Raw genomic sequence first — 16,627 nt, 5'->3', positions numbered from 1 at the left:
TGAGTGCTAGACGCTCTTGGGTCATGGAGGTGCAGCCCTTCAAAGCCACCTTCATCCAGGGTAATAAGACTATTGGCTGCTTAAAACTCTTCCCCTGTTGCTCATTCTGGCTTGGAGGGAAGCAGAGCTACCCAAATACTTTGAGAACCATTGAAACCCCCCATCCTGAGCCTCTGGCTACCATTTGGACAACATGGCGGGAGGATGGGATATGGATTGTTCTAAGATAGCCTTTGAGGAAAGACATTAAGAAGTTTGAGGGAAACTTCTAGAGGGAAACAGTTTGGTGAAAAGCCCCCTCATGTACACCGTATCAGGACTAATTGAGAGAATTGAGGATATTATCAGAGAAAAGAAAAAATTTGGAGGACAGGCGATAGCTGACTCTTAATGGTCAGAATTATGGAGAAGCCCCAAACAAAGAGAAGCACAATAAGGAATCCCGGGATAATCAGAAGAAGGAAGCCACTAACAGTAAGGGAGATAAGGAAGGGCTTCTTTTTGAGAATAGTTAAAATGTTAGGCTTGAGAAGACACAACTTCAGATCTGATCTGGAATATTCATTGGGTGACTCTAGACTAATAATTTGACTTCTGCCTCAGTTTTCTTATCTATAAAATGGGGATAATAATAGTCCATACCTCTTAAGGTTTGTTGTAAGGATAAAATGAGTGTAAGTCACTTTGGAAACTTTAAAGTGGTATGAAAGTGCTAGTAATTGTTGTTGTTGTTGTTGTTGTTTAGACTTGATATAAGAAAAAACTTCCAATCAGGGAGGCAGTGTGGCTTAGTAATTAGCACTTGTTAGGAAAATCTGAGTTCTGCGGCAGCTAGATCATGTAGTTCCTAGAACACCAGCCCTGGAATCAGAAGGATCTGAGTTCAAATCCAGCCTTAGACATTTGACATTTATTAGATGTGTGACCCTGGGCAAGTCATTTTACTCAAATTGCCTTGCTCCCCCTCCAAAAAAAAAAAAAAAAAAAAAAAAGAGTTCAATTCCTACCCCTGACTCTTACTAGCAACTTAACTTTGGACAAATCACCAGACTTCTCTGAATCCATTTCTTGAGCTGTAGCATACACATGTCCATAACATTTGTGTACTACCTCGCACTCTGGTATTAAAAGTATTTTGCAAGTTTTTTATGTACTCTGTAAACAAATTACCAACAATTAAATAAAAGCAAGATTTTTTCCCTGACCTAAGAACTTTGTTCAGTCATTTTCCAGTCATGTCTGACCCTTTGTGACCCTTTTTAGGATTTTCTTGGCAGTGATATTGAAGTATTTTGGTGCTTCCTCAGTTCATTTGGAGGAGGAAAACAGGGTTAAGTGACTTGTCCAAAGTCACAAAGCTAGTAAGTGTAAAGGACTAAGTCACTAAGCTAGTAAAGACAATCTTCCTGACTCCAGGAAATATTCTATCCACTGCAGCACCATCTAGCGGTTCAACCTAAGAATAACTACAATCTTATTTTTTGTAAAGCCATGGCATCCACATGATCGATCAATCAAAAAGCATTTATTAAGCACCTACTGTATGCCAGACAGTATGTTAATCTCTCGAGATACAAAGAGAAAGAAAAAACAGTTCCCGCCCTCAAGGGGCTCACAGACAACATGCAAACAAGTCATAAAAGGAATCTATAAATGGGACAAGTAGGGAGTAATTAACAGGGGGAAGGCAAACAAAAGCTGATCTCCCATGTCTGGACCCTGACAGACTCCTCCTTCCCCAGTTCTGCCGGTCCAACAGATTTTTTCCTTCCTGTCTCTTTGAAAGCTCCACCAGAGTCAGCTGGAGCTCCAGGACGTCCGGCTCTCCTACAGACAGCTCCAGGTGAAGGTGGAAGAGCTCAGCGACGAGCGGAGTCTGCAGAGTTTTAATGCCACGAGCACATCGCTCCTGTCTGAAATCGAGCAGAGCATGGAGGCCGAGGAACTGGAGCAAGAGCGAGAACAGGTGTGACTTCTGGGGAGGATGGACCAAAATTATGTGCATGGGCTCAGGTTGGGTTCTTGGGGGGGGGAAGGAGGGGGGAGGATCATGACGGGTGATATTGCTGACCAGGAGGAAAAAAGATCTGAGGGGAGGGAGGGTTAGTGGACCACAAACTCTGTATGAATTAGTAGTAAGATTTGGTAGCCATATCTTAGAACTAGAACAGTGTCATCTTGGGCTGCATTGAGAGATCCAAAGTATCCAGAACCAGATGGTGATGGTCAACATGGCAGCTTGGGGGCACAATGGGTAAAGTGCTGGAATCAGGAAGATCTAATTTCAAATTTGACCTCAGACACTTCCTACTTGTGGGAGCCTGAACGAGTCACCTCACTCTGTGTTTGCCTCAGTTTCCTCATCTGTAAAATGCAAACCACTCCAATATCTTTAACCAAAATGGCTCACAAAGAGCTGGACACAACTGAAAACGACTAAACAACAAAATGTTTACATTACATTTGCCAAGTCATTTCCATTATGTTATCAGACTTGATGATAGGACCACACTGTACTGTGTCCTGATCAATCAACAGCTGAAATACTATGTTAAATTCTGAGCAATACATTTTAGGAATGACTTTGGTAATCTGGAGATTATCCAGAAAAAGGGAGGCAAAATAGTGAACGTCCTGGGCATTTGGGGAAGGGGGAAGGAATTTTTAAATTATTTAAACAGTAGAAAATATGCTGGTCTTGAAGCCGGAGGACATGGGTTCAAATCCTGGCTCAGCCCCTTACTGCCTGGGTGACCTTGGGCAAATTATTTAATCTTCTGGGAATCAGTTGATCCTTCTGATCATGTCCTAAGTGGATTGGTTGAAGGAGGAAGGAATGCTTAGACTGGAGAATAAAAGATATAAGGAGTCTCTTAACATGACGCTTTTCAAGAGTTTGAAAATAGAAAGGATGCTGGACTCTGAAGTCACAGAACTTGGGTTCAAATCCTGACTTTCTCCTCCCCATATGACCTTAGACAGCTCCCTTCACTACTCAGAGACTGTTTTCTCCTCACTAATATGAGGGGGTTGGTTTGATGGCTTCTTAGGCTCCAACCTGGGGTCTCAGGACAGATTCTCATGGACAAAGGAGTTTTCCTGCTTGGCCAAACAGAAGGGTGGACACAGCAAGGGGCAACCCAACTGGAAACCGTCACGGCCTGTCCTTTCAATGAGCTCACACGTCACTAAAGAGATGAGACATTCAGACGGACAAGTATACTCCAAGGGAAAGTCAGTAAAGTACTCTAGGGAAGTTTAAGGAGGCAGAGGGTTTTCCACAAAGAGATGGGCAAAGGGGAAGGGGAGGTCAGACTGGCAGAACTGAGCCCAGAAGGAAGAGAATAAGACTGTAATAGGTACCAAGGGATGGGCGTGTGTGCCAGGCACGGAGACAGGAAACAGCAGGGTAAGGCTGGAGACCTGACTTATTCTGCTTGGCCCCAGAGGACAGAACAGGTAATCTTGGGAAACTCTGGCAACTTGGGCTAGAGGCTTAAATTAGAACTTGCTACTTTGGGTTTCCCTTCCCTGGAGGTTTTCAGTAGGCATTTATTAAATGTCTCTTATGCGCCGGGTCTCTGGGGAAGTCACTTAAACTCATAGGTCCCAGACGTTGCCAAGTAGGCCCTGAGCTACATTTTTAGAGAGTTTCCTTGCTGGGAGATCAGTAGGCTAATAAAATTACAGGGCTTATCCCCCTAAAAAAGTGAACCAAGCTACTGTGCAAGGTGCTTAGATATAAATGCAAGAATGATACAGTCCCTACCTTCAAGAATTTATGTTTTATCATCACTTAAGGCACTTTGCAAAGTGTTTGGACCTAAGACAAAAATGACATCATCCCTACCCTCAGGAAGCTTACATTCTCTTATCACTCAATCAATAAACATTTATTTGGCACCTACTATATTCCAGCCATTGTGCATATTGTATCCAAATGAAAAAAATGACACACTCCCTACCCTCAGGAAACTTACATTCTCTATCACTCAATCAATAAACATTTATTTGGCACCTACTATATTCCAGCCATTGTGCATATTGTATCCAAATGAAAAAAATGACACACTCCCTACCTTCAGGAAACTTACATTCTCTATCACTCAATCAATAAACATTTATTTGGCATCTACTATATGCCAGGCATTTTGCATGTTGTTTCCAAATGACAAAAATGACACAGTTCCTGCCCTCAGAGTTTATTTTCTATCATCACTCAATCAACAGGCATCTACTGTGTGCCAGCCATTGTGCATATTGTATCCAAATGAAAAAAAAAAAAAAAAAAAAACACAGTCCCTACCCTCAGGAAACTTACATTTATCACTCAGCATTTATTAAATGCCTACGATGGGCCAGGCACTTTGCAAAGTATTTGGACACAGAGACAAAAATGACACGGTCTCTCACTTCCAGGAACTTATATTCTATCATCATTCAATCCATAAATATTTATTAAACATATACTGTGTTCCACAAGACAGCTAGATGATAGAAGGACTAGAGTACTGGCCTAGAATCAGGAAGACCTTAAAAATCCCACTTTAGACGCTTATTAATGGGTGACCCTAAGCCAGTCATTTCACTGTTTGCCTCAATTTCCTCATCTATAAAATGAGCTGGAGAAGAAACTGGCAAACCCCCCTCCATTAAGTCTGCCAAGAAAACCCCAAATGGAGTCATAAGGAGTCGGACATGACTAATCAACTAGAGAACAATAACGGTCTTCCAAGTACTAAGAGTCTCTACCCTTAGCCTCTACCCTTAAAGAGCTTACATTCTATCATCAATTAAATAAGCATTTATTAAGCACCTACTATGTGCCAGGCACTGTGCATTGTATCCTTAGATATGACAAAAATTACATAGTCCCTGCTCTCAGGAAACTCCATCAATAAGCATTTATTAAATGCCTACTATATACCAGACACTCAAAATCTAAAAACAAAATTAGAAGTCCCTGTCTTCAAGAAACATAGATTCTGGGGCAGCTAGGGATGAAGATGCAGTGGCTACAGCTTTGAGGATCTGACTTAAAATCTAGCCTCAGATAATCACTGGCTGTGTGACCCTAGGTAAGTCAGTTAACTCTGCCGCCAAAAAAAATAAAAAATAAAAAGAAGCAGCATATGTTCTATTGGGTGATAACAACATATACACAGAAAAGTAAATACAACCATACACATGTGCATACAGTCACATGTGTATACCTGTGTATGTGACAGACAAGAAAACATTCGGTTTTTTCATAGAATATAGTAAGAGCGGGGTGGGGTTCAGCGTCAGCGAGGTGAGCCCACTGTTCTCTCGGGACAGTTTGGGGTTCAGTTCTGAGTAGCACATTTTAGGCAGGATCCATGGAAAGAGGAGAGCCCACAGGATGACAAAAGCTCTTGAGTTTGTGTCATTTCAGGCTGTGTTGAAAGAGTGTGACCTGAAGTGAGACTCAGCAGGAGACCCGTTAGCTGACTCCGAGTGTTCTCAAGTAGCTGAAGGGCTGTCGGGAGCATTAACCTCGCTCTGCTGGCTTGGAGGGGTCACATTAGAATGGGGGTGGAAGCTCCCAGAAGCAAACCTAAGGGTGGAAGGAGCTCCTGACTTCCCAGTCCGGCTCTGCCATTTACCGCCTGCGTGTGTGAGCTTCGACAGGGCACCCCATTTCTCTCTGAGCCTCAGCTGTAAATAAGGGGGTTGAACCTCAGAGGGCCCTTCCAGGCCCTAATCTTGGTCCTGAGATCCTTCCTTACTGTCCCAGAGTGCAATGGACTACCTCGGCCAACAAGCACTGATTAATCATTTGCCAGGTCCCCGATACCAGAATGGATTCCCCATCACTGGGAAATGACCCAATGGAGTGTGGATGATTAGCTTTGAGGGGTTGGGGTGGGCAGGTTAGGCTGGATACCCACCTGGCCCTGGGATTCTGGGATTTGGGGTACAGCCTACTTCCATTCTTTTCTGCCCCCAGCGGCTCCCACTTAGATTCTCGTGACTTGAGTATGGAGCATTGTGCCCTGGTTCTGTAGCCCTGGGTGCTGGCACCTGAGAAGCGTTGCCCTCCCCTGCCAAGCGTTCTCCCCCACAGCCCTCCCTCCCCATGCCCCTAACCTTTCCTTCACCCCTCCTCATGACTCGCCAGCTTACTCGTGCATGAATGGCCCGAGCAGAGAAGGGGGGGGGCTAGTGTGGACCTGCCCAGGTGTGCTGAAAGGCTCGGGCAGAGTAGCTAAGGACAAGGGGGAGACCGTGTCCTAGATGCTAAAGGGCAGGGAAGGCTCCTGGTGACAGTCCTGGGGAGGCTAGAGAGCCTCTCTCTCGGCCTCCATGCCAATGTAATTTCTTCCCCGGGCCAGCTGAGGCTGCAGCTTTGGGAAGCTTATTGCCAGGTTCGCTACCTCTGCTCCCACCTCCGGGGGAATGACAGCGCCGACTCAGCCGTCTCCACAGACTCCTCGATGGACGAGTCTTCGGAAACCTCGTCAGCCAAGGATGTGCCAGCTGGCAGCTTGCGCACGGCTCTCAGTGAGCTCAAGAGGCTCATTCAGAGCATAGTGGATGGAATGGAACCCACGGTAAGAGGCCCTGCTGGGGACTTCTTGGGCAGTGACCGGAACACTGTGCTAGGAGTCTGTGGCCCTGGGTGGGGTCCCCCGGCTCTGCCCTTCTAAGCCACAAAGCCTCGGTTTACCTGTTCTTAAAATGAGAAAGTGGCTTCTGTGGTCCCTCCCAATGCCAAAGCGATGGGCCTGCTCTCTAATCCAGGCCCTTGCCAGCATGACTGTGGGCATGGAGTAAGTACGGGGAGTATCACAGACAGGCTTAGGCTGCAGAGAAGCCATCTCTTGTTTAGACTCTGGCAAAAAAAAGTATTTATTTTGCTTAATTATGCATATTTGCAGAACACTTATTTTTCCTTATCTTATCAGGGAAAGAAAATAGATTTTTTTATTTATTGAAAAATGTAAAATTATGCACGTGACAAATATGGGAATATGTTTAAAAGAATAGTATATATTTAACCTATATCAGATTGCTTACTGTTTGGGGAGAAGGGGGAGGTAAGAGAGAGAAGGAGAAAAATTTAGAACAAGTCTTATAAAAATGAATGTTAAAAGGCATCTTTACATGTATAAAATACTATTAAAATGTGAAATTAAATTTTAAAAAACAAAATATTTTATTAAGGTATTTTTAATATTTAAAAAAAAATACTTCAGGTGAATTAGTCAGCTCACCTGAAAGCACTGAGACATGGGACAGAAATTGGGATTGAGAGCATGATGGCATTATAGCTTGAATTCTGGATTTGAAGTAAAGAGACCTGGATTCAAATTCTGGTTCTACCACTTATCCTCCTTATGAAGGGTAAATCACCTTCCTTTCTATGTAATAATCTTCTAATCTGAAAAATTAAAGTTGGACTATATGACCAGTGAAATGCCAGGGAACACTAAATTGATAGTCCTATAATCCCATGCATGTGTATATTTAGGGCTAAATCAATTATGATCTTGGAAGTGCTAGGGAGGAAAATGGAGGCTAAAGGTCAGGGGTTCAGAAATAAGAGTCTGCTTGTCTGCCATAATTGGATAAGCTCCTGTTTCCCCATTCATAAGACAGGGTAGTGCTGCCCATCCAATTCAACAAGTGCTTATCATGGACTAGGTTGGGCACTGGGCATACAAAGACAAAGACAATGGCATTCCCTGTCCCGGGAAGTTTACATTTTACTAGGGGTGACCTGTCTACACAGAGATGAAAATACAAACTATTTAAAAAGTAATTTCAAGTGGTAAACAACTCTAAAAACTAGGGAAATCTGGATGGGTGTCATGTAGGAAGTGGCCCTTAAATTGTGCTTTAAGGAAACTAGGGTTGTGGAGTTGAGGAATGGGGTGTCCCATATGAGAAATTGCAAATTGGATTATTTTGAATTCTGTAGGACTATTTGGCTGTAAAATTGAATGCCCAGAGAAGCTGTGGATGAATAAATGGAGGAAAGGTCAGCTGTGAGGGGCTCTTCATATTCCCAGTTTGGCTCTTGTGCTTTGGAGAGAGAGAAACTGTTCGAATGAGTTTTCTGTACATACTACTTTCTTCACTTGCCCTGCAGCCGTAAATATGGCAGACTCCTGCCTTGTTGACTCTGTTTAGACTCTCAGTCCTTTAACTATTATTTATCTTTAATTTTCTTCTTCCTACTGAGTATCAGAATCTTTCCAACTGTGCCAAATGAGATGAAATGGTAGGACAGCTGTCCCTGCCTGTTTTGGGTATTGGCTTTGTAGATTTGGTGTTTGCTTTTGGCTATCTAGGGTAGAATTCCTTGGTGAAATGCAAGCTTCTTAAAGGCAGGGACTGTTTCATTTGTCTTTATAGGTACTATAAATGTTTGCTGTTTGTTCAGTTGAATCAGGTCAATCTGGGGGAGAAAGGAATGGTGTCAAACTGGGGAATATGATGAATTAGGGCGGTGAGGAATACTGATTAAGTGCAACTAAAAACTGAGCAAAGGATCTCATGGTCTCCCTTGTTTCTGTCTTTGCCTTTGTCTCTGTCTCTGTCTGTTTCTCAGTCTCTCTATCCCTCTCTTTCCTTCTGATCCGGTCTCTCTGTCTCTGTCTCTCCTGCTTTTCTGTCTCTGTCTCTCTCTCTTCCCCTGCTCCTTCTCCTTATGTCTGACTTGTTGGTGTCTCTTTTTCTACCAGACCTCCCGGAGAATTGATGATGACGCCTTAGAAGAGCAAATAAGACAAACCAATGAGGACTCGAGAGCACTAAGGGAACTGATGGAAGGAGAGAGAGGGAAACTGAGGCAGAGCCTAGAAGAATTACAGCGACTTCACAGCCAGGTGAGTGTCTCCTCGGCTGAAGAGGAAAGGGGTCAAAGAGCCTGCTGGTCCCCTCAGCACCCCAATCAGGAGTTTTCCCGGGGGCAGTGGGCCATACTGACTGGAGGGCTGGATGTGGCAGCTGGAAAGCTCAGGGTAGAATCTCAGCAAGTTTCTATGACTGGAGGAAATGGAGATAAGACCCTAAGTGTTCACCACATGGGCTTGTTTTCAGGCTCAAGGAGAGAATGGATGTTGAGCACTTTTTTTAAACCGTTAAAGTCACATTTAAATTTCAGTGATTATTCTTGTTAGAAATGGCGGCCTTTATCACTGGCAATGTGGTGCCGGGAAAGCCAAGTCAGCAAGCCTGTGAGCTCATTCTGGCTCTGCCAGGGACTTTGAGAGGTCACTTCCCCTCAGTTCCCTCTCAGTAAATAAGAGGGATGACTTCCTGAAATCTCCAGAAGAAGTCCCTTCCAACTGTAGAGCTCTGCTGTGGGATCCAGGGATTACATGACTGAGATCCCCGCCCCCTCCCCCTCTCTGCTGTGGGATCCGGGGATTACATGACTGAGATCCCCGCCCCCTCCCCCTCTCTGCTGTGGGATATCCGGGGATTACATGACTGAGATCCCCGCCCCCTCCCCCTCTCTGCTGTGGGATTTGGGGATTACATGACTGAGATCCCCGCCCCCTCCCCCTCTCTGCTGTGGGATCTGGGGATTACATGACTGAGATCCCCGCCCCCTCCCCCTCTCTGCTGTGGGATCTGGGGATTACATGACTGAGATCCCCGCCCCCTCCCCCTCTCTGCTGTGGGATCCGGGGATTACATGACTGAGATCCCCGCCCCCTCCCCCTCTCTGCTGTGGGATCCGGGGATTACATGGTCTCAGATCCCCGCCCCCTCCCCCTCTCTGCTGTGGGATCCGGGGATTACATGGTCTCAGATCCCCGCCCCCTCCCCCTCTCTGCTGTGGGATCCAGGGATTACAAGACTGAGATCCCCGCCCCCTCCCCCTCTCTGCTGTGGGATCCGGGGATTACATGACTGAGATCCCCGCCCCCTCCCCCTCTCTGCTGTGGGATCCGGGGATTACATGACTGAGATCCCCGCCCCCTCCCCCTCTCTGCTGTGGGATCCGGGGATTACATGACTGAGATCCCCGCCCCCCCCCCTCTCTGCTGTGGGATCCGGGGATTACATGACTGAGATCCCCGCCCCCTCCCCCTCTGCTCCTGGGGGACCTCGGCTGTCTGCGGGCCGGCCCGGCAGGGGATGAGCTGGGCGGGAGCGGGCACCGAGTGAAGGCCTGATCCGCCATGGGATGCCCCCCCTCCTCCCCCCGCCCTCCGCGGGGCTGTGTCAGGCTGCTGGACCCTCCCAGGAGTCACTTTTCGGGGCACTCTCGGGTAAATGGAGACCTCAGGGGCTATTTCACAGGGGGGTCCGGCAGCCCCGCCCTCCTGGGGGGGGCGATCCTGTGGCCAGTCCCCTCCCCTCCCCTTCTCCCCCCACCCTCTGTGCACCAGCTGGTAATTTCCTGAGCGGCACTAGGTGGCGCAGTGGAGTCGAGAACGCTGGCTTCAGATGCTTACTACCTGAGCACCCCTGGGCAGGTTATTCAGCCCCCTCAGCCTCAGTTTGTTCATCTGTAAAATGGAGACCATCGTGGCTCCCATCCCCCAGGGCTGTTAGAAGAATCCAGGGAGAAAATATTGATGACACGCTTTCAAACCCTCGGGTGACGTCAGTCAGGGTTAGTGGGGACAGTGGGAGGCGCCGCAGCTCATCCAACGCCAGCCCTGAAGTCATGTCTCCTGGCTTCAGCCCCGAGCTGTGCGACCCTGGGCAAGTCACCTACGGCCGTCTGCCTCAGCCCATGGAGAAGGAAATGGCAAACTGCTCCCTGTCCTTTCCATAAAGTCACCCAGGACCGAGGCGGGGGTTTCTGCCCCTGGTTTCCTGTACCGGCGGACAGAACTGGGCCTGCAGTCAGGGAAACCTGAGTTCGAGTTCCGCGTCAGACATTTCCTAACTGTGTGACCCTGAGCATCCTTTCTGCCTCGGTTTCCTCATCTGTAAAATGGAGAGAATAGCAGCCTCCACCCCTCAAGGCTGTTGTGAGGATCCAGTGAGATAGATTGTAGAGCACATAGTAGGTGTTCAGTAAATGTTTCCTTCCTATATAAATCACTAGGGGGCAGTAGAGAGAGCCCATGAGTTATTCCCTTCTGGAATGCTCACTCTTTTTCTGGCTGCCAAATTCCCATCCTGATGCCATTAAAACTCACCCCCTCCTCAAGTTCACTTGCACAGGCTCCTCTGCGCTCCTCTGTGCTCCTCTGTCCTCCTCTGCACTCCTCTGCGCTCCTCTGTGCTCCTCTGTGCTCCTCTGTGCTCCTCTGCCCTCCTCTGCCCTCCTCTGTGCTCCTCTGTCCTCCTCTGCCCTCCTCTGCGCTCCTCTGTGCTCCTCTGTCCTCCTCTGCCCTCCTCTGTGCTCCTCTGTCCTCCTCTGCACTCCTCTGCGCTCCTCTGTGCTCCTCTGTGCTCCTCTGCCCTCCTCTGCCCTCCTCTGCGCTCCTCTGTGCTCCTCTGCACTCCTCTGTGCTCCTCTGCACTCCTCTGCCCTCCTCTGTACTCCTCTGTCCTCCTCTGCGCTCCTCTGCGCTCCTCTGTCCTCCTCTGCCCTCCTCTGTGCTCCTCTGTCCTCCTCTGTGCTCCTCTGTGCTCCTCTGTGCTCCTCTGCCCTCCTCTGCCCTCCTCTGTGCTCCTCTGCCCTCCTCTGCCCTCCTCTGCGCTCCTCTGTGCTCCTCTGCCCTCCTCTGCGCTCCTCTGCGCTCCTCTGCCCTCCTCTGCCCTCCTCTGCCCTCCTCTGTGCTCCTCTGCCCTCCTCTGTGCTCCTCTGCCCTCCTCTGCCCTCCTCTGCCCTCCTCTGCCCTCCTCTGCCCTCCTCTGCCCTCCTCTGCCCTCCTCTGCGCTCCTCTGCCCTCCTCTGCCCTCCTCTGCCCTCCTCTGTGCTCCTCTGCCCTCCTCTGTGCTCCTCTGCCCTCCTCTGCCCTCCTCTGCGCTCCTCTGTGCTCCTCTGCCCTCCTCTGCCCTCCTCTGCCCTCCTCTGCCCTCCTCTACGCTCCTCTGCCCTCTGCTGCCCTCCTCTGCCCTCTGCTGCCCTCCTCTGTGCTCCTCTGCCCTCCTCTGTGCTCCTCTGCTCTCCTCTGCCCTCCTCTGCGCTCCTCTGCGCTCCTCTGTGCTCCTCTGCCCTCCTCTGTGCTCCTCTGTCCTCCTCTGCCCTCCTCTGTGCTCCTCTGCCCTCCTCTGCGCTCCTCTGTGCTCCTCTGCCCTCCTCTGCCCTCCTCTGCGCTCCTCTGCCCTCCTCTGCCCTCCTCTGCGCTCCTCTGCCCTCCTCTGTGCCGGGTGCATGAAGGCAAAACCAAACGATTCCCGCGCTCAAGAAAGGGGTTTCAGAAAGAAGACTGTAAGAGCCACAGAGGGCGGAGGAGGAGAACGGGCTCAGAGAAGGGGCCTAGGCCGCGAGGCTCCGGAACATTTTTATTTTTTCTGACCCAGACCCTGGGGCGCCCTGGAAAAAGGGAGCCCTTCTCAGACCCGGAGTCCTCAGTTCTAAAATCTGAAAATGAACGTCTGCGCACTCTGCAAACTGACCCCAAACAAAGCTCCTTTTAAAACACCTATGATAAACTACGGGGGTTACACAGGGCACCAGTTATAGTGAAATGCGTTTATCCTATTTCTTTTTTCCACAAAATGTTAGGAACATGTTTATTCAGGAGTCAGAACTTCGAGTCTGAATTCTGAAATTCAGAATTAAATTCAAATCAAACAAGTGTAGAATTTCTTTAAAAAAAAAAAAAAAAGTTTTTTGCAGAGGATGATTTATGTTTCCTTTTGCAACGTGACTTTTATGGACATGTTTTGTAGAACTTTCCAAGGGCCCGCTCAGACTTGATCAGAACCAGGTTCCGAGGGACCAGCAGGTGGTACCTCAGACCCTTCTCAGGGAGTGACCTAGGACATGTCACACCTCTGTGAGCTCAGTTTCCCCATCAGTAAAATGAAAGGGAACTCAAGATTTTAAAAACAAATGTAAAAAATGTGTTTTACAGTTAACTGGAGAAAATGATTTTTTTTTTAAAATAATTCAGTCAAGAGAGAAATCTAAAGAGAAAAAAACAACCTGACTCAAGACTCTCTTGGCTATAGGCCTGTTGCACCAAGACCAAGATGGTATACAGTAGGGGTCCTCAAACTTTTTAAATAGGGGCCGGTTCCCTGTCCCTCAGACTGTTGGAGCCCAGACTCTAGTAAAAACAAAAGCTCACCCTCTGTCTCTGCCCCTCAGCCCATTTGCCATAACCCAATGGGCCTAGTAAACATCCTCAGCGGGCCGCATGTGGCCTGTGGGCCGTAGTTTGAGGACCCTGGTACACAGAATGGCCCGCTTTGGATCATGGCAACCACTGCAGCTCGGAGACCCGGGCTTTGTCCCAGGGCGCCAAATGAGGACGGCTGCACCTGCAGCGCTGGGTGCTCCTCTCTTGCTCCAAGGGTGACCCCCCATTGAAGCAGTGACCGTGGGGATCCTCCCTGCCGGCAGAGGACCCACCTCACAGGCCATCAGAGGCCATGCGGTCCACACTCCTTCATTTTGCTGATGAGGAAACTTGAGACCCAGGAAGGGGTGACTTGTCCTGGATCACTCAGTGGCTAAACTGCATTTTGATGGTCGGGAAGGGAGCAATTAGGCCCTTGGGCTCTGCTCTATAATGTTAAAGAAAGTGCTTTCCAGACCCAAAATATGGCACAATGAAAGAATGCTGGATGTGGAGTCCAAGGGCTTCAGTTCTGATTCCAGCTTGGCCATAGACTCTCCGAGCGACCTAATTTCATTTCTCTGGGCCTCCGGTTCCTTCTCTGCGAGATGAGATTATTGGGAGAGACTGGAGAACAAATAAAGTGCTGGAATCGGGGCCACTAATTCTTTTTTTAAAACTTATTCATCACAATTTATTTTGAAGTCATGAAATACCAGCAATAGAACAGACTGAGTCAGCAGGTCGGGCTGAGCAAAGGCTCAGTTGGAGCCATGTGTCCGTGGGTAGAGGCGGGAGGCGCCTCAAACCAGCTGAGTGATCCAGGACAAGTCTGTGGCCTCAGTTTCCCCTTCAGTAAAATTAGATGAGTTCTCCACTAGCCCTCTGTGATGTGCTATGTTCTCTAAGATGAGGGGCTGCACGAGATGAGCCTCAGTTTCCCCTTCAGTAAAATTAGATGAGTTCTTTGCTAGCTCTCTGTGATGTGCTATGTTCTCTAAGATGAGGGGCTGCACGAGATGAGCCTCAGTTTCCCCTTCAGTAAAATTAGATGAGTTCTCTGCTAGCTCTCTGTGATGTGCTATGTTCTCTAAGATGAGGGGCTGCACGAGATGAGCCTCAGTTTCCCCTTCAGTAAAATTAGATGAGTTCTTTGCTAGCTCTCTGTGATGTGCTATGTCTCTAAGATGAGGGGCTGCACGAGATGAGCCTCAGTTTCCCCTTCAGTAAAATTAGATGAGTTCTTTGCTAGCCCTCTGTGATGTGCTATGTTCTCTAAGATGAGGGGCTGCACGAGATGAGCCTCAGTTTCCCCTTCAGTAAAATTAGATGAGTTCTCTGCTAGCTCTCTGTGATGTGCTATGTCTCTAAGATGAGGGGCTGCACGAGATGAGCCTCAGTTTCCCCTTCAGTAAAATTAGATGAGTTCTCCGCTAGCTCTCTGTGATGTGCTATGTCTCTAAGATGAGGGGCTGCATGAGATGAGCCTCAGTTTCCCCTTCAGTAAAATTAGATGAGTTCTCCACTAGCCCTCTGTGATGTGCTATGTTCTCTAAGATGAGGGGCTGCACGAGATGAGCCTCAGTTTCCCCTTCAGTAAAATTAGATGAGTTCTTTGCTAGCTCTCTGTGATGTGCTATGTTCTCTAAGATGAGGGGCTGCACGAGATGAGCCTCAGTTTCCCCTTCAGTAAAATTAGATGAGTTCTTCACTAGCCCTCTGTGATGTGCTATGTTCTCTAAGATGAGGGGCTGCACGAGATGAGCCTCAGTTTCCCCTTCAGTAAAATTAGATGAGTTCTTTGCTAGCTCTCTGTGATGTGCTATGTTCTCTAAGATGAGGGGCTGCACGAGATGAGCCTCAGTTTCCCCATCAGTAAAATGAGGAGGTTGGACTGTATGACCACTGAGGAGGATCCTCCAGTTCTGGACTTAGGACCCTGAAACCCTGGAAGTGAAAGAAATAAATCAAAGCATTCTGGGTCTTCTCTCCTACCTGCCAACTTCTACCCCCCAGATTTAGCTGGAGCTAAATCTTCCAACCTGCTGGGACAGAATGGAGGCGATGGGGTCCATTTACTGCTATTAGAAAGGTTTTCGCTGATTTAGAAGCCTAATTAACATTCTGAAGCTGGTGCTTTCTGCCTGTCAGCTCATGAAAAAACACATCGCTCTGGAGCATCTCGATATATCAAAAGAGGAGGTTCACCAAAGGGGTCCTTCTTACTGAATTGCAGAAACACAGTGGGGAGCCATGGTACGGGAAGGCTGTTTAAGAACCTACTTCCACAGGACTGGTTTAGGGGAGCAGTGGTGGGTAGTGGTTAGAGCACTGGGAAAATCTAAGTGGGCTCTGAAGACAGAGTATCCGAGGCTCGCAGGTTTAGAACTGGAGGGAGTTTAGAGGCATATGGATCCAGAGCTAATAGGTAGTCCACTCCCCTCATTTTCCAGAAAAAGAAACCGAGATTCAGAGAAATTTAATGACCTGCCCAGGTCTGAATTCTATGCCCCATCTATGTCACAGTGCTCTGTCTAGCTGAATAAATATTTAACCTTTCTGTGCCTCAGTTTCCTCTTCTGTAAAATAGAAAGAGGGAGTGAACTCCAAAGTTTGCTAGCTCTTTTCTGCTCTAGATCTGTGACCAGTCGGTAATTTTGAACATGTCCAACTGGTGACTGGCTGGACTGAGTTCCTGTGGATGCAGTTTCACCTAAAATAATCGGCTATTGTGAGCAGGATGGTTGTGTCCAGAGTGCGAGATGGAGCTTGCTTAGGCTCACCAGCACACCTACTTCCCACCTGGCAACCAGCTTTATCTCTCTAGGTCTCAGTTTCCCCCTCAGGTCAGAAAGGACTTCAGAGGCCATTTAGTCCAGTCCTTATTTTATAAATCAGGAAACTGGGGCAGCTAGGTGGCGCAGTGGATAGAGCACCAGCCCTGAAGTCTGAATCTGATCTCAGACACTGAACACTTCCTAGCTGTGTGACCCTGGGCAAGTCACTTAACCCCAGCCTCAAAAAAAAAAAAAATTTAAATAAAATATAAATCAGGAAACTGAGACCCAGGGAAGGCTTCCTAGAGCTCCCATCCAACTTTGAGTCACTAGGAAAGATCAGTTAGTCACCGAGCATTTAAGTTCATATTCTGCCAGACACCATGTTAAGTAAGCATTTATACAAAGACAGAAAAGGGAACAGCCTCGCCTTCAAGGAGTCTACATCTCCAGATAGAATAGCTGGAAGAAACATTAGTTAGAAGTCATTCAATCCATTTCACAGATGTGGAAACTGAGGCCCAGTGTCAAAAAGAAATTTGACCAGGGTTATTTTTTAAATTCACTCTCTGCGTTTTATATGACTACACATGGATAACTTAGGTCAAATGATTTGCTTTCTCCATGAAGGTAGGGATGAGGGAAAGTGATTGGAACTCAAAATTTGGAAAAAAAACAAAC

General features: G+C 47.8%; 1 protein-coding gene across 3 annotated transcripts in view; it reads left to right on the top strand.

Moving 5' to 3' along the window:
- BICDL1 (BICD family like cargo adaptor 1) overlaps window positions 1-16,627 on the top strand; it is a 154,250-nt gene that overhangs the window by 98,494 nt on the left and 39,129 nt on the right. For all 3 annotated transcript variants that reach the window (XM_074296463.1, XM_074296470.1, XM_074296481.1), the window contains exons 5-7: window positions 1,787-1,966; window positions 6,357-6,575; window positions 8,712-8,855. In XM_074296463.1, the coding sequence (XP_074152564.1) occupies window positions 1,787-1,966; window positions 6,357-6,575; window positions 8,712-8,855 (543 nt within the window). The remainder of the gene's footprint in view (window positions 1-1,786; window positions 1,967-6,356; window positions 6,576-8,711; window positions 8,856-16,627) is intronic.

This window comes from Sminthopsis crassicaudata, chromosome 1 (assembly GCF_048593235.1).
Source record: "Sminthopsis crassicaudata isolate SCR6 chromosome 1, ASM4859323v1, whole genome shotgun sequence".
NCBI lineage: Eukaryota > Metazoa > Chordata > Mammalia > Dasyuromorphia > Dasyuridae > Sminthopsis > Sminthopsis crassicaudata.
This window is presented reverse-complemented; position numbering and strand designations above follow the sequence as displayed.